The sequence below is a fragment of the Bufo bufo genome, chromosome 10 (genome assembly GCF_905171765.1).
Source record: "Bufo bufo chromosome 10, aBufBuf1.1, whole genome shotgun sequence".
Lineage (NCBI taxonomy): Eukaryota > Metazoa > Chordata > Amphibia > Anura > Bufonidae > Bufo > Bufo bufo.
In genome coordinates, this window is record NC_053398.1 from 8779806 (window position 1) to 8798474 (window position 18669).

Consider the following 18669-nt stretch of genomic DNA (forward strand, 5'->3'; position numbering starts at 1 on the left):
GATAACAGGGGGCAATAGACCGTATTCTCCTGTCCTACAGTCATCCTCTCCCCTGAAATGGCTGATAACAGGGGGCAATAGATTGTATTCTCCTGTCCTACAGTCATCCTCTCCCTGAAATGGCTGATAACAGGGAGCAATAGACTGTATTCTCCTGTCCTACAGTCATCCTCTACCCTGAAATGGCTGATAACAGGGGGCAATAGACTGTATTCTCCTGTCCTACAGTCATCCCCTCCCCGGAAATGGCTGATAACAGGGGGCAATAGATTGTATTCTCCTGTCCTACAGTCATCCTCTCCCCTGAAATGGCTGATAACAGGGGGCAATAGACTGTATTCTCCTGTCCTACAGTCATCCTCTCCCCTGAAATGGCTGATAACAGGGAGCAATAGACTGTATTCTCCTGTCCTACAGTCATCCCCTCCCCTCCCCTGAAATGGCTGATAACAGGGAGCAATAGACTGTATTCTCCTGTCCTACAGTCATCCTCTCCCCTGAAATGGCTGATAACAGGGAGCAATAGTCTGTATTCTCCTGTCCTACAGTCATCCTCTCCCCTGAAATGGCTGATAACAGGGGGCAATAGACTGTATTCTCCTGTCCTACAGTCATCCTCTCCCCTGAAATGGCTGATAACAGGGGGCAATAGACTGTATTCTCCTGTCCTACAGTCATCCTCTCCCCTGAAATGGCTGATAACAGGGAGCAATGGACTGTATTCTCCTGTCCTACAGTCATCCTCTCCCCTCCCCTGAAATGGCTGATACCAGGGGGCAATAGATTGTATTCTCCTGTCCTACAGTCATCCTTTCCCCTGAAATGGCTGATAACAGAGGGCAATAGACTGTATTCTCCTGTCCTACAGTCATCCTCTCCCCTGAAATGGCTGATAACAGGGGGGCAATAGACTGTATTCTCCTGTCCTACAGTCATCCTCTCCCCTGAAATGGCTGATAACAGGGAGCAAATAACTGTATTCTCCTGTCCTACAGTCATCCTCTCCCCTGAAATGGCTGATAACAGAGGGCAATAGACTGTATTCTCCTGTCCTACAGTCATCCTCCCCCTGAAATGGCTGATAACAGGAAGCAATAGACTGTATTCTCCTGTCCTACAGTCATCCTCTCCTCTGAAATGGCTGATAACAGGGGGCAATAGACTGTATTCTCCTGTCCTACAGTCATCCTCTCCTCTGAAATGGCTGATAACAGGGGACAATAGACTGTATTCTCCTGTCCTACAGTCATCCTCTCCTCTGAAATGGCTGATAACAGGAGGCAATAGATTGTATTCTCCTGTCCTACAGTCATTCCCCCCCCCCCCTGAAATGGCTGATAACAGGGGGCAATAGATTGTATTCTCCTGTCTTACAGTCATCCTCTCCCCTGAAATGGCTAATAACAGGGGGCAATAGACTGTATTCTCCTGTCCTACAGTCATCCTCTCCCCTGAAATGGCTGATAACAGGGGGCAATAGACTGTATTCTCCTGTCCTACAGTCATCCTCTCCCCTGAAATGGCTGATAACAGGGGGCAATAGATTGTATTCTCCTGTCCTACAGTCATCCTCTCCTCTGTAATGGCTGATAACAGGGGGCAATAGACTGTATTCTCCTGTCCTACAGTCATCCTCTCCCCTGAAATGGCTGATAACAGGGGGCAATAGATTGTATTCTCCTGTCCTACAGTCGCCCTCTCCCCTGAAATGGCTGATAACAGGGGGCAATAGACTGTATTCTCCTGTCCTACAGTCATCCTCTCCCCTGAAATGGCTGATAACAGGCGGCAATAGACTGTATTCTCCTGTCCTACAGTCATCCTCTCTCCTGAAATGGCTGATAACAGGGGGCAATAGATTGTATTCTCCTGTCCTACAGTCATCCTCTCCTCTGAAATAGCTGATAACAGGGAGCAATAGACTGTATTCTCCTGTCCTACAGTCATCCTCTCCCCTGAAATGGCTGATGACAGGGGGCAATAGACTGTATTCTCCTGTCCTACAGTCATCCTCTCCCCTGAAATGGCTGATAACAGGGGGCAATAGATTGTATTCTCCTGTCCTACAGTCATCCTCTCCCCTGAAATGCCTGATAACAGGGGGCAATAGACTGTATTCTCCTGTCCTACAGTCATCCTCTCCCCTGAAATGGCTGATAACAGGGAGCAATAGACTGTATTCTCCTGTCCTACAGTCATCCTCTCCCCTGAAATGGCTGATAACAGGGAGCAATAGACTGTATTCTCCTGTCCTACAGTCATCCTCTCCCCTGAAATGGCTGATAACAGGGAGCAATAGACTGTATTCTCCTGTCCTACAGTCATCCTCTCCCCTGAAATGGCTGATAACAGGGGGCAATAGACTGTATTCCCCTGTCCTACAGTCATCCTCTCCCCTGAAATGGCTGATAACAGGAGGCAATAGACTGTATTCTCCTGTCCTACAGTCATCCTCTCCCTGAAATGGCTGATAACAGGGAGCAATAGACTGTATTCTCCTGTCCTACAGTCATCCTCTCTCCTGAAATGGCTGATAACAGGGAGCAATAGACTGTATTCTCCTGTCCTACAGTCATCCTCTCCCCTGAAATGGCTGATAACAGGGAGCAATGGACTGTATTCTCCTGTCCTACAGTCATCCTCTCCCCTGAAATGGCTGATAACAGGGGGCAATAGACTGTATTCTCCTGTCCTACAGTCATCCTCTCCTCTGAAATGGCTGATAACAGGGGGCAATAGACTGTATTCTCCTGTCCTACAGTCATCCTCTCCCCTGAAATGGCTGATAACAGGGGGCAATAGATTGTATTCTCCTGTCCTACAGTCATTCATCTCCCCTGAAATAGCTGATGACAGGGGGCAATAGATTGTATTCTCCTGTCCTACAGTCATCCTCTCCCCTGAAATGGCTGATAACAGGGGGCAATAGATTGTATTCTCCTGTCCTACAGTCATCCTCTCCCCTGAAATGGCTGATAACAGGGGGCAATAGATTGTATTCTCCTGTCCTACAGTCATCCTCTCCTCTGAAATGGCTGATAACAGGGGGCAATAGACTGTATTCTCCTGTCCTACAGTCATCCTCTCCTCTGAAATGGCTGATAACAGGGGGCAATAGACTGTATTCTCCTGTCCTACAGTCACCCTCTCTCCTGAAATGGCTGATAACAGGGAGCAATAGACTGTATTCTCCTGTCCTACAGTCATCCTCTCCCCTGAAATGGCTGATAACAGGGGGCAATAGACTGTATTCTCCTGTCCTACAGTCATCCTCTCCCCTGAAATGGCTGATAACAGGGAGCAATAGACTGTATTCTCCTGTCCTACAGTCATCCTCTCCCTGTTATCAGCCATTTCAGACTGGGGAAATAGATCACATTCCCCGTGACATAAAGCTGGTAATACATGAGGACATCACTGTAGAGGGGTACAACATCATTTTATAGGGGTACAATATCTCCCATTGTACCACATAAAGGGTGATGTCCCCTTTATTACTGACAATAGAAGGGCGATCACTTACGTTGGCACTGAGCTGGGTTGTCAGGGCGGACACTTTTTCCTGGGATGCGTCCAATTCTCTCCTTAACTTGCGGATCTAGAAAATAACCCACAAATTGTTAAATGCCGCGGCCTCACACAACGTGCAGTGGAATATAAAGCAACACTGACGATCACACTGACGATGCGCACCTCTGACTGGCACTTTTCTTCTGGCTGCAAAAGATAAAGAAAAACCCCATTAAATGACAATGCGGCGGCGTGGACCTACGGTTTGTCTTCATGGCCTATAAACAGCTGCAGGAGACAGAGTGGCGCCGACTTGTACGATTTCCCTTTTTTGGGCAGGTTTTTAATGAAACCTCACTGCCTTAGACGAGACATTGGCAAGAACCCCTCCCCCCCCCCCCCACCCCATAATGATGCGTGCCGCAGACGTTTAACACCCAAGTCATGAATTTACAAGGATCCTGATGGGACAGGAGCCGTTAACGTCTCACATTCCTGCGAGAAGGACTGCACAACACAATAAACTCCCGCTGGTCACCAGAGCTGCACTCCTGGGAACGGGCAGGAACGGGGATTTACAGGGGGCATAAAATGGGTACATTTAAAGGGCTTTCCTGAAGTCCACCCCTGTAACCAGTCCTGTAAATTAATAATCACCTAATGATATGTGCCTTCAGCTCCAATGCGTATCTGTGTCTCCATGGTTACAGACTACAAAACAAACCGTGTAGTCTGACCCTGAAGTAACACTACCTTCAAGTCTGCAATAGGGGACAGATGGGTGACAATAATACACAGGGTGCGTGCAGTCTGTTACCACGGAGACACATCAAGATACAAAGGAGCTGCATACAGAAAACCACAGAAGATTATTCATTAGGGGTATCTGCAATGGTTTGCAAAAAATAAATAAAAAATCCTCTGTAAAAATAACTCCTCTGGGGTGGGGTTGGGGTTATTAGCATTTTCAAATTTGCCCTTTTGCTGCCCCTCTGTGGAAAGATTGGGGTTTATAGGTCTTGTAAAACCCTGGAGAGTCAAGGCGACGTCAGAATGGAAAAGCAGAGGAAACCCTTTAAAGCAGGGATGCTCAACCTGCGGCTCTCCAGCTGTTGCAAAACTACAACTCCCATCATTCCCGGACAGCCTAAAGCTATCAGCCTACAGAAGGGCATGATGGGAGTTGTAGTTTTACAACAGCTGGAGGGCCACAGGTTGAGCATCTCTGCTTTAGACAAGTGTTATAACTGAGGATTCCTCACATGCTGCAATTTCCCAATTAAGCTAATCCCACTGACTACTTTACATGTCGGTGTATGTGGGGCGGGGGTGTCAGCTTATCTGTGGACCCCCATAGACCAGGGATCAGCAACCTCTGGACTTTCTTGACTGTTCTTGTAACTCCCATGGAAGTAAAAGGAGGATTGTGGGAGTTGTAGTTGGAGAACCAGCCGGAGTGCCGGAGGCTGCCGATCCCTGCCATAGACGACACAGTCAGTAGGTTATGAACATCAGAACAGCAGCAGATCCCGTTAAAGTTTGCACGTGTCCAGCCCAACCCATTTCTGTTCCAGACCAAGATTTTAACATGCAAACATTTTTTGTTATCTCAAAATTAAAACTAAAAGCAGCTACAAATTTCTGACCGCTTTCTTTCCACAGCTCCTATGTATCTCCATGGCAACAGACAACAAACAAGCCCTGTGTAGTCGGATCCTGCAGCCTTTTACGCCCCTTTTCGTCGACCTTCTAGATCTAACCTACCAAATGTACATTAACAAGTAGCAGGGGATGAATGAAGGAAGGCAGCACTCCTCATGCTGAAACGGTTTGTGGTCTGTTTCCATGGAGACGCATAGGTCTGCAATTGTGCCGAATATAGAAATACAGGTAGGAAATTTTTAAATAAGATCTATTACAAAGTTGCTTCATTTTCCATTTTGGAGCTATTGGAACAAGAAAAAAAACTAAATTGGTTCATGACTTGTATGCAGCCTGTAAAGAGGACCTCTCCCCGCTCCTGACACGCCTGTTTTAATAGCGTCATGCATCATCTTATGTCTGTATGTTGTGTCATTCCTTTATTACTTCTACTACAAGTTATGAATGAATTGCTAGCAGTCTGCAGTAAGGGTACAGAGGGTCGTTACCAGTTGGGGGGGGGGGGGGGGGGTGTCCCTGCACAGACTCACTCTATCCAATCACTGCTGCCATTTTCAGACTTTGCAGGGACACACCCCCAACTGGTAACACCCCTCTGTACCCTTACTGCTGACTGCTAGCAATTCATTCATAACTTCTAGGAGAAATAATAAAGGAACGGCACAACATAGAGCCAAAAGAATAGACGCTCCAGAGTTGTTATTACATGGGGAATGCATGGAGCGGGGAGAGGTCCTCTTTAAGGAAGTGTACAGGAAATTCCTTTAATCCGGCGGCATCAATGAGACGGGCGCTGAACTACCAGTATATACAATGACAACGATACAGTAAAAAGTCTATGACTTACAGTGGAGTAGACAGAGGATGTGCTGGACACCAGAGACAGCGAAGATCCGTGAACTGTGAGATACAAGAGGAGGAAGACTCCCATCAGACACAAACAGGGCTAAAGCTGAGGCTACATGTAATCTGAGCACAGATAAGGGGACCTTCCTTCATTACCCAGAAGAGTAAATGGGGGGGGGGGGGGGCTGGGATTCTGCGGGACGTCCGGCTGTGGTCGAGGGTGTGCTGCTTTTTGGCTCCCACTGGATACGGCTACGATCAGTGTGTCCAGCTTATCTACAATGTCTACTGGAATCTAATGCAGTCTGAAATCCGTGCCCTGTCTCAGAGACTCAAGCGGCTATCTCTCCCCCATGATTTACACTTCAGCTGATTCTTTAGATCAGCTGACGCGTGTGAGCACAGTATGGTCAGTACCCATTAACAGAAGACATTCAATGACAGGCACCACTTATCACCTGAAATGCGCTAATCTATAGACAAGTGACCCTCACAGGAGGATGTCGTGTTGTAGGACGACTGTCTTCTTTCATGTGTTTGTTTTTTAGGTCCGGTCCACAACAGTGAGCACATGACTGCGCTAAACCTGCCCGTCCACCGTGGAGCCACCCGGGCATGCTCCTTTCCAGGTGACGTGACAAGCGGATTGTTCCTCGGGGCAATTTCTGAGTAAACAAGCTTCTCCGAGACCAAAGGTGAAAATGTGCAGGTACGACCGGTGAAAACAACTGGGCGACCTCAACCCCCGACAACCTCCACATATGCCCTTCAATCACGCTGGTAAGAAGGAAGCCACCGACTGATTGGTGGCCTGACCAGGCGTTTGATATCAACATGCATTGTTGGCTTGGCTGATAGGTGATTTTAATAGGGATAATCAGCGGAAGGGCACGGCTGGCGCCGCTCATCTCTGGGGTGAAAATACAACAGTGGGATCTATGTTGTTTACCCCAGTGGCAGATGTTCAGGAGACTGCCTGCAGCACGGGGGAGGTTGTCAGGATGCCCGTGGGCAGCTTAAGGCTGTTGTATTACTCCGGTAACACAATTTCTCAGTTACTGGGATATCTGATCGCAGTTTGGCGGTCGATCTGTCATCAGCATTCAAAACAAAGAAACTATCAGTTATAGCAAGATAGATTCAAGAGCAGATCATGGGTAACTCCATAGCTTCCCTGCCGCCGGCGCGTCAGAGGATGGAAACCACCGTCATACCTACACTCTGGGCTTAGTCTTATCTGTTCCTAGTAAAGCTGGGTGACCTCCCTAATGACTGCTATTACAGGGACAATAACCCATCTTTCCCAGACTTCCAAATGCCAAATTTACCTAATGACGCCACGAAACAGAAATGGAGGTGGAGGTGTACCCGCGCAGAATCGGGAAGATCAGAAGTCTGGGAGAGCTGAGCGACGATCACCATGTCAATCAGGGGCACCCAGCATTTATGTCAGATTTCCTACTAGTATCACCTTTTACACTACGCAGACTGTCGCCCCAACATGGAACGCGATACCCTGCAGATGTCTCTGTGTAAAGCTTATTATTAACGTTATTTGCCCCGCAGTGCAAACAAGACACAATGATAATGGCGTCATAATAATGTGGAGACGCCGGCGGGGCGCATTCCCAGGAGCTCCTATGTCAGAGCTGAGACACTTATAACTAGAGGTGCAGCTCTATGTACACGTCACCTATATATGTACATATGTATGTACTGTGCAGTACATTTATAGCCTCCATATACAAAAGTGTATTGTCAGCGAACAAGCAAACGATCTAATGTGTGTGGAGCTCCCGACTCCACTAACATCACATTTTTCTTTTGGTTCTCCTAGTAGATAAGCCACCACCAAAAGGGTCTGGCAGCAGCTTTCAGTTGACAGATATTGAGGTGTATGGGCATCATTGCATCCTGTATTATACCCCAGAGCTGCACTCACTATTCTGCTGGTGCAGTCACTGTGTACATACATTACTTATCCTGTACTGATCCTGAGTTACATCCTGTATTATACTCCAGAGCTGCACTCACTATTCTGCTGGTGCAGTCACTGTGTACATACATTACTGATCCTGAGTTATATCCTGTATTATAATCCAGAGCTGCACTCACTATTCTGCTGGTGGAGTATAATACAAAAACTGATGTAATGTATGTACACAGTGTCTCCATCAGCAGAATAGTGAGTGCAGCTCTGGGGTACAATACAGGATGTAACTCAGGATCAGTACAGGATAAGTAATGTATGTACACAGTGACTGCACCAGCAGAATAGTGAGTGCAGCTCTGGAGTATAATACAGGATGTAACTCAGGATCAGTACAGGATAAGTAATGTATGTACACAGTGACTGCACCAGCAGAATAGTGAGTGCAGCTCTGGAGTATAGAACAGGATGTAACTCAGGATCAGTACAGGATAAGTAATGTATGTACACAGTGACTGCACCAACAGAATAGTGAGTGCAGCTCTGGAGTATAATACAGGATGTAACTCAGGATCAGTACAGGATAAGTAATGTATGTACACAGTGACTGCACCAGCAGAATAGGGAGTGCAGCTGTGGGGTATAATACAGGATGTAACTCAGGATCAGTGTATATACACACACAGACACACACACTACTCACAAATAGTTAGGGACATTTGGCTTGTGGGTGAAATTTCAGGATGTTCTCAGACGGAAGTGGCCACTGAGCTTAGAGTGTCCTCACCAGGTTGGATCAGAGATACAGAGAGACTGGAAGTGTCATGAAAGGCAGAGAAGTGGACGTCCTTTGGCCGCATCCTACACCAGTGGTGGCGAACCTATGGCACGGGTGCCAGAGGCGGCACTCAGAGCCCTCTCTGTGGGCACCCGCACTAGGCATATGGTGTACCAATATGCCTTAGACTTTTACCTGCCATTCATCAGCGCAGGGCGCACTATGAACGGCACAGGCAGCGCACTGAATGTAGGCTATTATAGCTAAATGATAAAGTACATGGAAGATATACTGTATTGGTATTCAGGCTAAATAGCCATGTTGGCACTTTGCGATAAATAAGTGGGTTTTGGGTTGCAGTTTGGGCACTCGGTCTGTAAAAGGTTCGCCACCACTGTCCTACACTGATGACCGCTTCATTGTTAACAATGCCCTGATCCGGATGATGAACGCCACACAACTCCAGGCACATTTAAGGGAGGTGAGAGGCACCCAAGTGTCACATCAGACAATTCGAAACTGTTTATATCAGTGTGGTCTGTGTGCTAGACGTCCTGCAAGAGTACCTGACCGCACCACCTGGCACAGGCACCCTCTTCTTGCATGGGCCAGGGAGCATCTACACTGGACAAGGGTTCACTGATGAAAGTCTATTCACGCAGAGCAGAAATGATGGCCGCCAGCGATGTTGGAGACGTCAAGTAGAGCGCTATGCATCAGCCACTGTTGTCACCAGACGAGCCTGTGGTGGTGGTACAGTGTGGGCAGGTGTGTCTAGTCCATACAGAACTGCCTTACACTTTGGTGCAGTGACAAGCCCATACTACTTGAAGAACATCATTAATCCAGTCATTGTGCCTCTGCATGAACAACACAGGCCTAATGTCATCTTCATGGAGGACAATGCACCAGCTCATCGAGGTCGCATCATTAAGGAACGGCTGCAGGAGACTGGAGGACCTCACATGCAGTGGCCTGCACTTTCTCCAGACCTGAATCCCATTGAAACCTGTGAGATCAGCTGAGTCGTCGTGTAGAGGCTTGTAACTCTGTACCCAGAACCTCAATGACCTGAGGGCCGCCCTTCAAGAAGAGTGGGATGCCATGCCTCAGCAGACGATAAGTCGCCTTGTGAACAGCAGGAGACGTCGTTGTCAAGCTGTAATTGACCCAAATATCCCTTTTTGTGAGAAGTCTATGTATAGGTAACATTAGGATGACCGATACAAAAATGCAAGACCGACGACCCGAAATGCCTGGAGGCACCTGACACCAGGAAGCAGTCACCATACCCAGTGTTCAGGACCCTATCAAACACATTAAGAAGCCCTGACTATTTTTATAGGACACTTACCTTCTTCAAAACCATCACGAAAGGATCCGGAACGGCTCATGGCTCTCGTCTTCTCATCCAGAGACATTGAACTGTTTCTGAATCGAGGTTCGGTGTAGTGGTCGCCATCTGTGTTGGAAAGGCTGTGCGTCCTCAGCATGGTTGCGTTAGACAAACTCAAGTGAGCTGCAGTTGTAGGACTCGCTGAAAGGAAGAAATCACAGCACGAAGTGAGCGACATCAGGGTAACTCATTGCATCAAGATACCTGAGGGTGAACCCCCCGCTGAGGACCAAGTGGACGTGAGCAGCTATGACAGGCATCCATCAGTGGTCCATCAGATGCTCCTCTATGGTGCACAGACTTGGTTTAGGTCCTTCACCTTTGAGTAGGAAGCATAAAAAACCCCAAGAAACCGCAATGCCTCAGGATATGAGCAAAAGAGCTTTGAGAATAATAAACGGGCACCAAGAGTACTGCTGGGACAGGATACTGTTCAGGGGACCTCTTGAATAAACGCAAATATTTTTGGGTCACGTTACTATGATTGTCCATCCAAAGACTCACCGAGCTGGGAGAAGTTAAATCTGGTGCAGGAAGGCGAGGTAATGCTGGAACTGGGCGGAGGAAAGGGGAGCTACCGGCCGTGTCCTGGAGTCCGCCAGATGAATGCGAGCGGCAGCCATTCCTTGGCCTCATCTTGGTTTCTGAGCTGAGATGATGGAGCGTACCCTGAGTGCAACGGGAAGAAGAAAAAAATTAAATAAAAGTCTACAAAAAAACGGAAAGGGGGGCAATTATGACAAACAAGCACATTACAGACAAGTCATTTCACAGTACTCAGCGGACAGGACATGAGGGTAAACGTGTTCTCTAAGTGTAGACGGTGGACGAGGTGACAACCAACATGGCCACCGTTACAGCTGCCCCATGGGTTGTCAGCCAGCTTCCCCAGGTCCTGACTGGTAACACTGCCTACATATGCAGCGATGCATTCCTGGATCCTGTATGTCTGGGCTTCTAGGCAGGACTGACGTCACAGGAGTCTTGGAAAGCTTGGCGACAACCCTTCTAAGAGCTGTTGTGGTCAAAATGATGTCACCCAGACTTCCTAGAAACAATGAAAAGGCCGAACAGAAGAGGAAAACTTCCAAACTGACTGAAGACTGACCAACATGGACAATACATATCTAGAGGGCGAGTGCAGGAGCAGATAGCCGTATTGTACCCATGAGAATTTTCATTCACTTGGATGCAGGATCTTTAGGGCGGAGAAGTGGGCTGTCACCCGCACACGTCCCCATGTGTTCGCCCACCCGTCAGATACACGTCTCTGCTCTGTTAATGGATGCTGCCATGCCAATGCCCTGTGCAGCCCCAGGTAATGTCTGCCGCAAAATCACACAGGAAAATCCAGCACCATGCAACACAAACAAGGCGGACAACATATCCCATCAAACTAGGCGAGAATCACTAAGTGCAGGGAACAGGGAGACCCTGGGGTACGAGCACTATATGAAGTATATACAATGTGTTCTATGAGATGTGTAAAGACAACCGGTCTTCAGGTGATGCTGAGCCAGTATGAAGGTCTAACCCCTAGGCACAGCCGCACCATGACCGTCACATCACAGTTTACATATAGAACCAATCACTGTATATATTCTGCTGGTGCAGTCACTGTGTACATACATTACTTATCCTGTATTATACTCCAGAGCTGCACTCACTATTCTCCTGGTGGAGTCACTGTGTACATACATTACTTATCCTGTACTGATCCTGAGTTACATCCTGTATTATACTCCAGAGCTGCACTCACTATTCTGCTGGTGCAGTCACTGTGTACATACAATTCCTTATCCTGTACTGATCCTAAGTTACATCCTGTATTATACTCCAGAGCTGCACTCACTATTCTGCTGGTGCAGTCACTGTATACATACATTACTTATCCTGTACTGATCCTGAGTTACATCCTGTATTATACTCCAGAGCTGCACTCACTATTCTGCTGGTGCAGTCACTGTATACATACATTACTTATCCTGTACTGATCCTGAGTTACATCCTGTATTATACTCCAGAGCTGCACTCACTATTCTGCTGGATGCAGTCACTGTGTACATACATTACTTATCCTGTATTATACTCCAGAGCTGCACTCACTATTCTCCTGGTGGAGTCACTGTGTACATACATTACTTATCCTGTACTGATCCTGAGTTACATCCTGTATTATACTCCAGAGCTGCACTCACTATTCTGCTGGTGCAGTCACTGTGTACATACATTACTTATCCTGTACTGATCCTGAGTTACATCCTGTATTATATTCCAGAGCTGCACTCACTATTCTGCTGGTGCAGTCACTGTGTACATACATTACTTCTCCTGTACTGATCCTGAGTTACATCCTGTATTATACTCCAGAGCTGCACTCACTATTCTGCTGGAGCAGTCACTGTGTACATACATTACTTATCCTGTACTGATCCTATGTTACATCCTGTATTATACTCCAGAGTGCACTCACTATTCTGCTGGTGGAGACACTGTGTACGTACATTACTTATCCTGTACTGATCCTGAGTTACATCCTGTATTATACTCCAGAGCTGCACTCACTATTCTGCTGGTGCAGTCACTGTGCACATACATTACTTATCCTGTACTGATCCTGAGTTACATCCTGTATTATACTCCAGAGCTGCACTCACTATTCTGCTGGTGCAGTCACTGTGTACATACATTAGTTATCCTGTACTGATCCTGAGTTACATCCTGTATTATACTCCAGAGCATGCACTCACTATTAGTATAGTCTAATATACTCCACAGCACCATTTATATTTCTACAGGTTACAGAACTAAAATCTACCAGCATTCCCTGCCTGTTCAGTGTCTGCATAGAGCATGATCTGATCATTTTCGTTTTCTGTATTTCTCTTACGATTTCCATTAACAACCAGCAGAATTGTGAGTGCAGCTCTGGAGTATAATACACTTTCTATGTAGATTATATCTATATATAAACTGTAATGTGGTGATGAATGGTGAACACTGTCAGACTGTAATGTGTCCTCTCCCCTCAAACAGCTCCTTCTCCCTATTCAGATCTGTATGGAGGGTCCTGCTCCTGGAAAGGGGGGCTCAGACTGGTCTACAAAGGCTAATTCAAAAGAGGGGAGTCAGCACATACGCTCACCAGCACTTGCTCAAATTTAAACGGTTATGGCTCCTGGTGGAAAGTGATGACGCTTGTGACACATGGTCATGTCCTTCAATGCAAGACACACACAAAAGATGGAATAAAAAAAATAACGACGGGTCCCACAAAGACCCCACAGTCATGGAGGACGCACAACACCACGGAGCAGGCGTCACGCTGAATAACCTGAATCCTTCTTAGGCAAAGTGTTTCTATCAAGATGAGGATCGCTGCAGCAAAGTCAAGAGAGGAGAGAAAACTTCAGAGAAAGGATGGAGCAAGCGGAGGACGTGGACACACAGGAGCGGCACACGGGCGTGCGGATTACAAGGAGCGTGCAAGGTGCAGACTCAACAGTCAGACATGGATGAGCAAAGATGAGATGCAGGCCCCCCAGATGTACCAAAGCTGAATGAACCTCTCCCTGCACTGCATGCTTAGTGCGGTCGGCCCACACATATGGTGTTCTGCTCAGCTCTGCTACATCTTGCTCATAAACTTTTCCATTGGGGGGGGGGGGGGGGGAGCTCATCTTATAAGACCGGCCACATACAGGGAAGACAAGACAAAGATTCGGGAACTCGCCATTAAAACAGGTTAGTGCCAAAGCATGACGGCTACTGTCCACCTAAGGCCGTGGCTCCAAGTTGGCGCTCCTCCAGCTGTTGCAGAAACTACAACTCAAGCATGCACAGGTGAGGACATGCTGGGAGTTGTAGTTCATTCAACAGCCGGGAGCCGCAAGTTGAGTATCACAGACCCCAGGGGACACAAAGTCTCAAGTGGAATCTTTTCTATGTCTGAGTGCCTGTACATCTTAAAAAGGACAGATCTGCTATCAGCAAGGTCACGTCCACGTAGAGGGTACTAATTAGGGGGGGCGACGACTTATTAGTCGTGTGCTACATCGCAGGCCAGGGAGATATAAATGGGGCGGTGCGGGTACAGACACCTTCTGGGTGCTGGGCTCAGAATACCTGTAAACCTGATATAGAGAAGACCCTGCACCCCAAGATGGGGACATGTAGGTCTCAGCAGAGCCCGCTACGTATCTGTCCAATTACCGCAGACGACCAGGAAGTTCGGATGAGACATAACCTGGCATCCGTCCAGCCCAAGACTACACCATCATTACAGTGGGACCTGGCTATAAAGTGAGGAGCGCCTGCTGATGAGGAAGAGGTGGAGGAAGTGCTAGTCAAGCGGACTAGTGCATTTCTGTAATGTGGAGTCTGGAAAAGGTTTCGCAGCGCTAGTGGAAGCCTTATTGGTAGTCACCCAGCTCTACCAGAAACGGATATAATTAAAAAATAATAATAATCAAGAGGATGATGAGGACTGGAGACTCTGAAAATCCGGTGACCCAACACAAGTCATAATGAAGACACACAAGACGAAGCTTGTAGAGGCAGGACGCTTATACGAAAGCGCGTGAGGATGACGACAGACAAGAGGAGGGGCGAGGGGGCGGTGAAGCCGCATGCCACAAAAAATTAGGAAAAAATAAATAAAATCAAGCAAAAGGCCTCTGAGTGTGATGACGGCGCGGGCCGGTGATGAGAGCAGGAACAGCGCAGGCTGCAGGTGATGGACACTCAGGGTGACGGACACCGTTACCTGTCCTGCTTCCTGGGGAGGGTATTTCTGCTGAATTTAGGACTAGCACCAGGGGAGGAGAGAGGGCTATAGAGACGGGGGAACAGATTGTACAGAAATAAACATGATTAGTGAATTAATAAATATAAAAAAAAATATATATATATATAAAAAAAAAAAAAGGGAGAAAATGTGCAGAAAAATCAGTCCAAAAGGAAAGGGTTAATGCCTTTTATAGAAATAGCTAATCAGGAAAATGTATGCAGCTTTCCAATAGACTCTGGGGCTTCAATTTCCTCACTCAAGATTCCTGCTTGCAGTCACTGAAATGGGACATTCCTGTTTAAACACAGCAACCACCATGTGGGCCACTCACCTCTCAGACATGGCGGTCTTCACGCTGTTGGTCCCAGATGAAGCAGGACATGGCGTCGTCCCGCGGAGAGGCGGTCGGGGCGCTCGGTGAGTGGTTACTTGCTGAGGGATATGTCGATGACTCGCAGCTGGTGTGCAGGCTGCTGACTGACTGGAAACCCAAGCCGTCCTTGCTGACCGCGGAGGAGCTGCTGGCGTTCGTTCCCCAGGTTAGACTATTGGAAGGTGCCGAGTGGGCGGAGCCAGGGCTGGAGGCCAAGCGGCGATGGGTTCAGATCCATATTTTTGCCGTACAGGGGCTACTACCTCCGCTGCTGAGTATGGCGCTCCCGGAGGGGGAGTCTGGGTGGGCATGATGGGAGTTCATGGTGGCGTGGGGGTTGGATATAATCACCGAGTTCTTCATGTTTTCCGAGGTCGTCACCTGTCCTTGTTTATTCGGTTTTTTCCGCCAAAAAGCCTGCGACGGTAAGAATGCATTCATCAAGATACGCTCATTGGAGTGTTTTCACTGCACATGCTCACAGCAGCACAGAGTATTTCTGGAGCTCAAAAAGTATTAGGAGATCTCGCTCCTCCCGTTACTTATACTATAATCTGCATAAAAGCAGCACAGACTTTTCCTGAAACACTCTGTGCTGCTGGAGTAGTTCAGACAATGACTATGCTGACCTGGTGAGCTATGAATTCGCGTGGCCGTGTTAGTGAGGAGGGGGCTGCATGTGACGGGGGGCAGTGCCATGATCTTAGGAAGGAAATGCAGACAAGGGGAGGTCACACGCCGAGACTGAGAGTGGAAATAGCAGCGGTACTAGCAGCACAGAGTATTTCAGGAGAGGAGCGTGTAGGGGCAGTGATCGTTGTCAGCGAGGACAGGGCTGCATGTGACAGGGGCAGTGTAATGATAGAATGGAGACAAGTAGAAGGCCAAGCATTAAAAGCCTATAGTGAAAACAGCAGCGTCCTAGCAGCACAGAGTATTTCAGGAGAGGAGTGACTTGCCTACTCACCTGATGAGGACAGGGATGCAGATTGTAGGGGCATTGTTATGACTGGAGGAGAATGGAGACAAGTGGGCTGTAACAGAGGCTCTCACACAACAGGCAGCACAGAGTAAAAGAGGAAATTGTGGATGTCAACTATGCTTCCGCACAATTTAAAATGATGTCATTAAGTATCACATTTTTCCTATAAAATTAAATCATTTCATTTACTGATGTTTCTTTATGTTGCAATTGTTTCTACTCCATTCACATTCTAAAGCCACATCCTGCTGGTAAAGATACCCAATCAGAGCTCATTTATCAGGTCACATGTCTGACAAATGGGTGGGCCTGACCACTACGTTTCCAGGACTTTGGTTATGAATGGAGAAAACATAAAATAACTCCAAACGGCAAACAAAGCAAAGTGACTGCTGTAGAGGTAAAGCCTGGTGTTCTCCATACCTGCGCAGTTGTGGCGAGGACACGTCGGGGTACTTGCTTCCCTGTTGGCGGGTAGCACTGGGGCACCTTGTGACGCTGGGTTCAGTTTGATGAGTTATTGGAGGCCACGCTCTCATGTCAGAGGAGATTCCTTTCTCGCGGTTCGGTTTGGTTCACTCACTCCGGACACAGAGTTATTAAGGGACATCTTGCTGGTCTCTCTCATTTTGGGGACTGGGAAGACCTGCTGACTTGCTACTTATATTGGAGTCAATGCTACTGGTGCTGGAGCGATTTACCGGTTCCACTGCGTGACTCTGCTGGGACGCGGTAAGCTGCGGTACTGGAGATTGGTCCTGGCATTCAGCTGTAAGTATCGTCATCGTTGTGCGATCCATCCATGCTGGTCTTACGGTTGGAGGACCTGCCGATGAGTCCGGAAGATTTGGGCATTTTTCCCAGAGTGGCGGAAACCGCTGGTGATGGTTTGCCCCGCTGGTTGTGATGATCGGCATGCCAACCACCGTGCTCCCTGGTTTCTTGAACCAAAGGTATTGGTATTGGCAGTGATTGTCCTTGAGGAATTGCTCATGGGTTTCTTGGTCTCATCACCGCTGCTGCGCCCTGCGTCTGACGGGGAACGTTTCACCTGGGCTGACTTCGGAGAAACTCTTCCTTCTCAGATACTTTTGCATCATCTGTTTTTCCTGTCAAAAGATAAAATAATAGAAAACAAAGATTAACTACATAAACTATACTCCAGAGCTGCACTCACTATTCTGCTGGTGAAGTCACTGTGTACATACATTACATTACTTATCCTGTACTACTCCTTGTTACATCCCTGTATTATACTGCAGAGCTGCATTCACTATCTGCTGGTTGCAGTCACTGTGTACATACATTACTTATCTGTACTGATCCTGAGTTACATCATGCATTATACTCCAGAGCTGCACTCACTGTTCTGCTGGTGCAGTCACTGTGTATGTACATACATTACTTATCTTGTACTGATCCTGAGTTACATCCTGTATTTTACTCCAGAGCTGCACTCACTATTCTTCTGGTGCAGTCACTGTGTACATACATTACTTATCCTGTACTGATCCCTGAGTTACATCCTGTATTATACTCCGAGCTGCACTCACTATTCTGCTGGTGCAGTCACTGTGTACATACATTACTTATCCTGTACTGATCCTGAGTTACATCCTGTATTATACTCCAGAGCTGCACTCACTATTCTTCTGGTGCTAGTCACTGTGTAAATACATTACTTATCCTGTACTGATCCTGAGTTACATCCTGTATTATACTCCAGAGCTGCACTCACTATTCTGCTGGTGCAGTCACTGTGTACATACATTACTTATCCTGTACTGATCCTGAGTTACATCCTGTATATTCCTCCAGAGCTGCACTCACTATTCTTCTGGTGGCAGTCACTGTGTACATACATTACTTATCCTGTACTGATCCTGAGTTACATACTGTATTATACTCCAGAGCTGCACTCACTATTCTGCTGGTGCAGTCACTGTGTACATACATTACTTATCCTGTACTGATCCTGAGTTACATCCTGTATTATACTCCGGAGCTGCACTCACTATTCTGCTGGTGCAGTCACTGTGTACATACCTTACTTATCCTGTACTGATCCTGAGTTACATCCTGTATTGTACTCCAGAGCTGCACTCACTATTCTGCTGGTGCAGTCACTGTGTACATACATTACTTATCCTGTACTGATCCTGGGTTGCATCCTGTATTATACTCAGAGCTGCACTCACTATTCTGCTGGCTTCAATGGAAAGTCGCAGGCTATCTGAGCTCGGGTAATACGTTTCCAGAATTTAAATCCCAGATCTAGCTAATAGGGAATGAGAGTTTTGAGCCGGAGTATAAATAGAGGCTGTATTTTAAGGATCAAGCAATGCGATGTGTATTTAAAGTTCGGTCACTTTTATGTCCTAAACCATTAAGTATTCCCATTAT

The 18669-nt window shown here is 47.3% G+C and overlaps 1 protein-coding gene across 1 annotated transcript in view; it reads right to left on the bottom strand.

The window, feature by feature from the left end:
* NAV2 (neuron navigator 2) overlaps nucleotides 1–18669 on the bottom strand; it is a 67611-nt gene that overhangs the window by 14506 nt on the left and 34436 nt on the right. The window contains 18 exon segments of the mRNA XM_040409758.1: nucleotides 3524–3598; nucleotides 3694–3717; nucleotides 6020–6072; nucleotides 10081–10263; nucleotides 10627–10684; nucleotides 10687–10737; nucleotides 10739–10791; nucleotides 13457–13500; nucleotides 15243–15277; nucleotides 15279–15686; nucleotides 15689–15701; nucleotides 16690–16841; nucleotides 16844–16906; nucleotides 16908–16966; nucleotides 16969–17037; nucleotides 17040–17139; nucleotides 17141–17346; nucleotides 17349–17375. Of these exon segments, the coding sequence (XP_040265692.1) occupies nucleotides 3524–3598; nucleotides 3694–3717; nucleotides 6020–6072; nucleotides 10081–10263; nucleotides 10627–10684; nucleotides 10687–10737; nucleotides 10739–10791; nucleotides 13457–13500; nucleotides 15243–15277; nucleotides 15279–15686; nucleotides 15689–15701; nucleotides 16690–16841; nucleotides 16844–16906; nucleotides 16908–16966; nucleotides 16969–17037; nucleotides 17040–17139; nucleotides 17141–17346; nucleotides 17349–17375 (1673 nt within the window).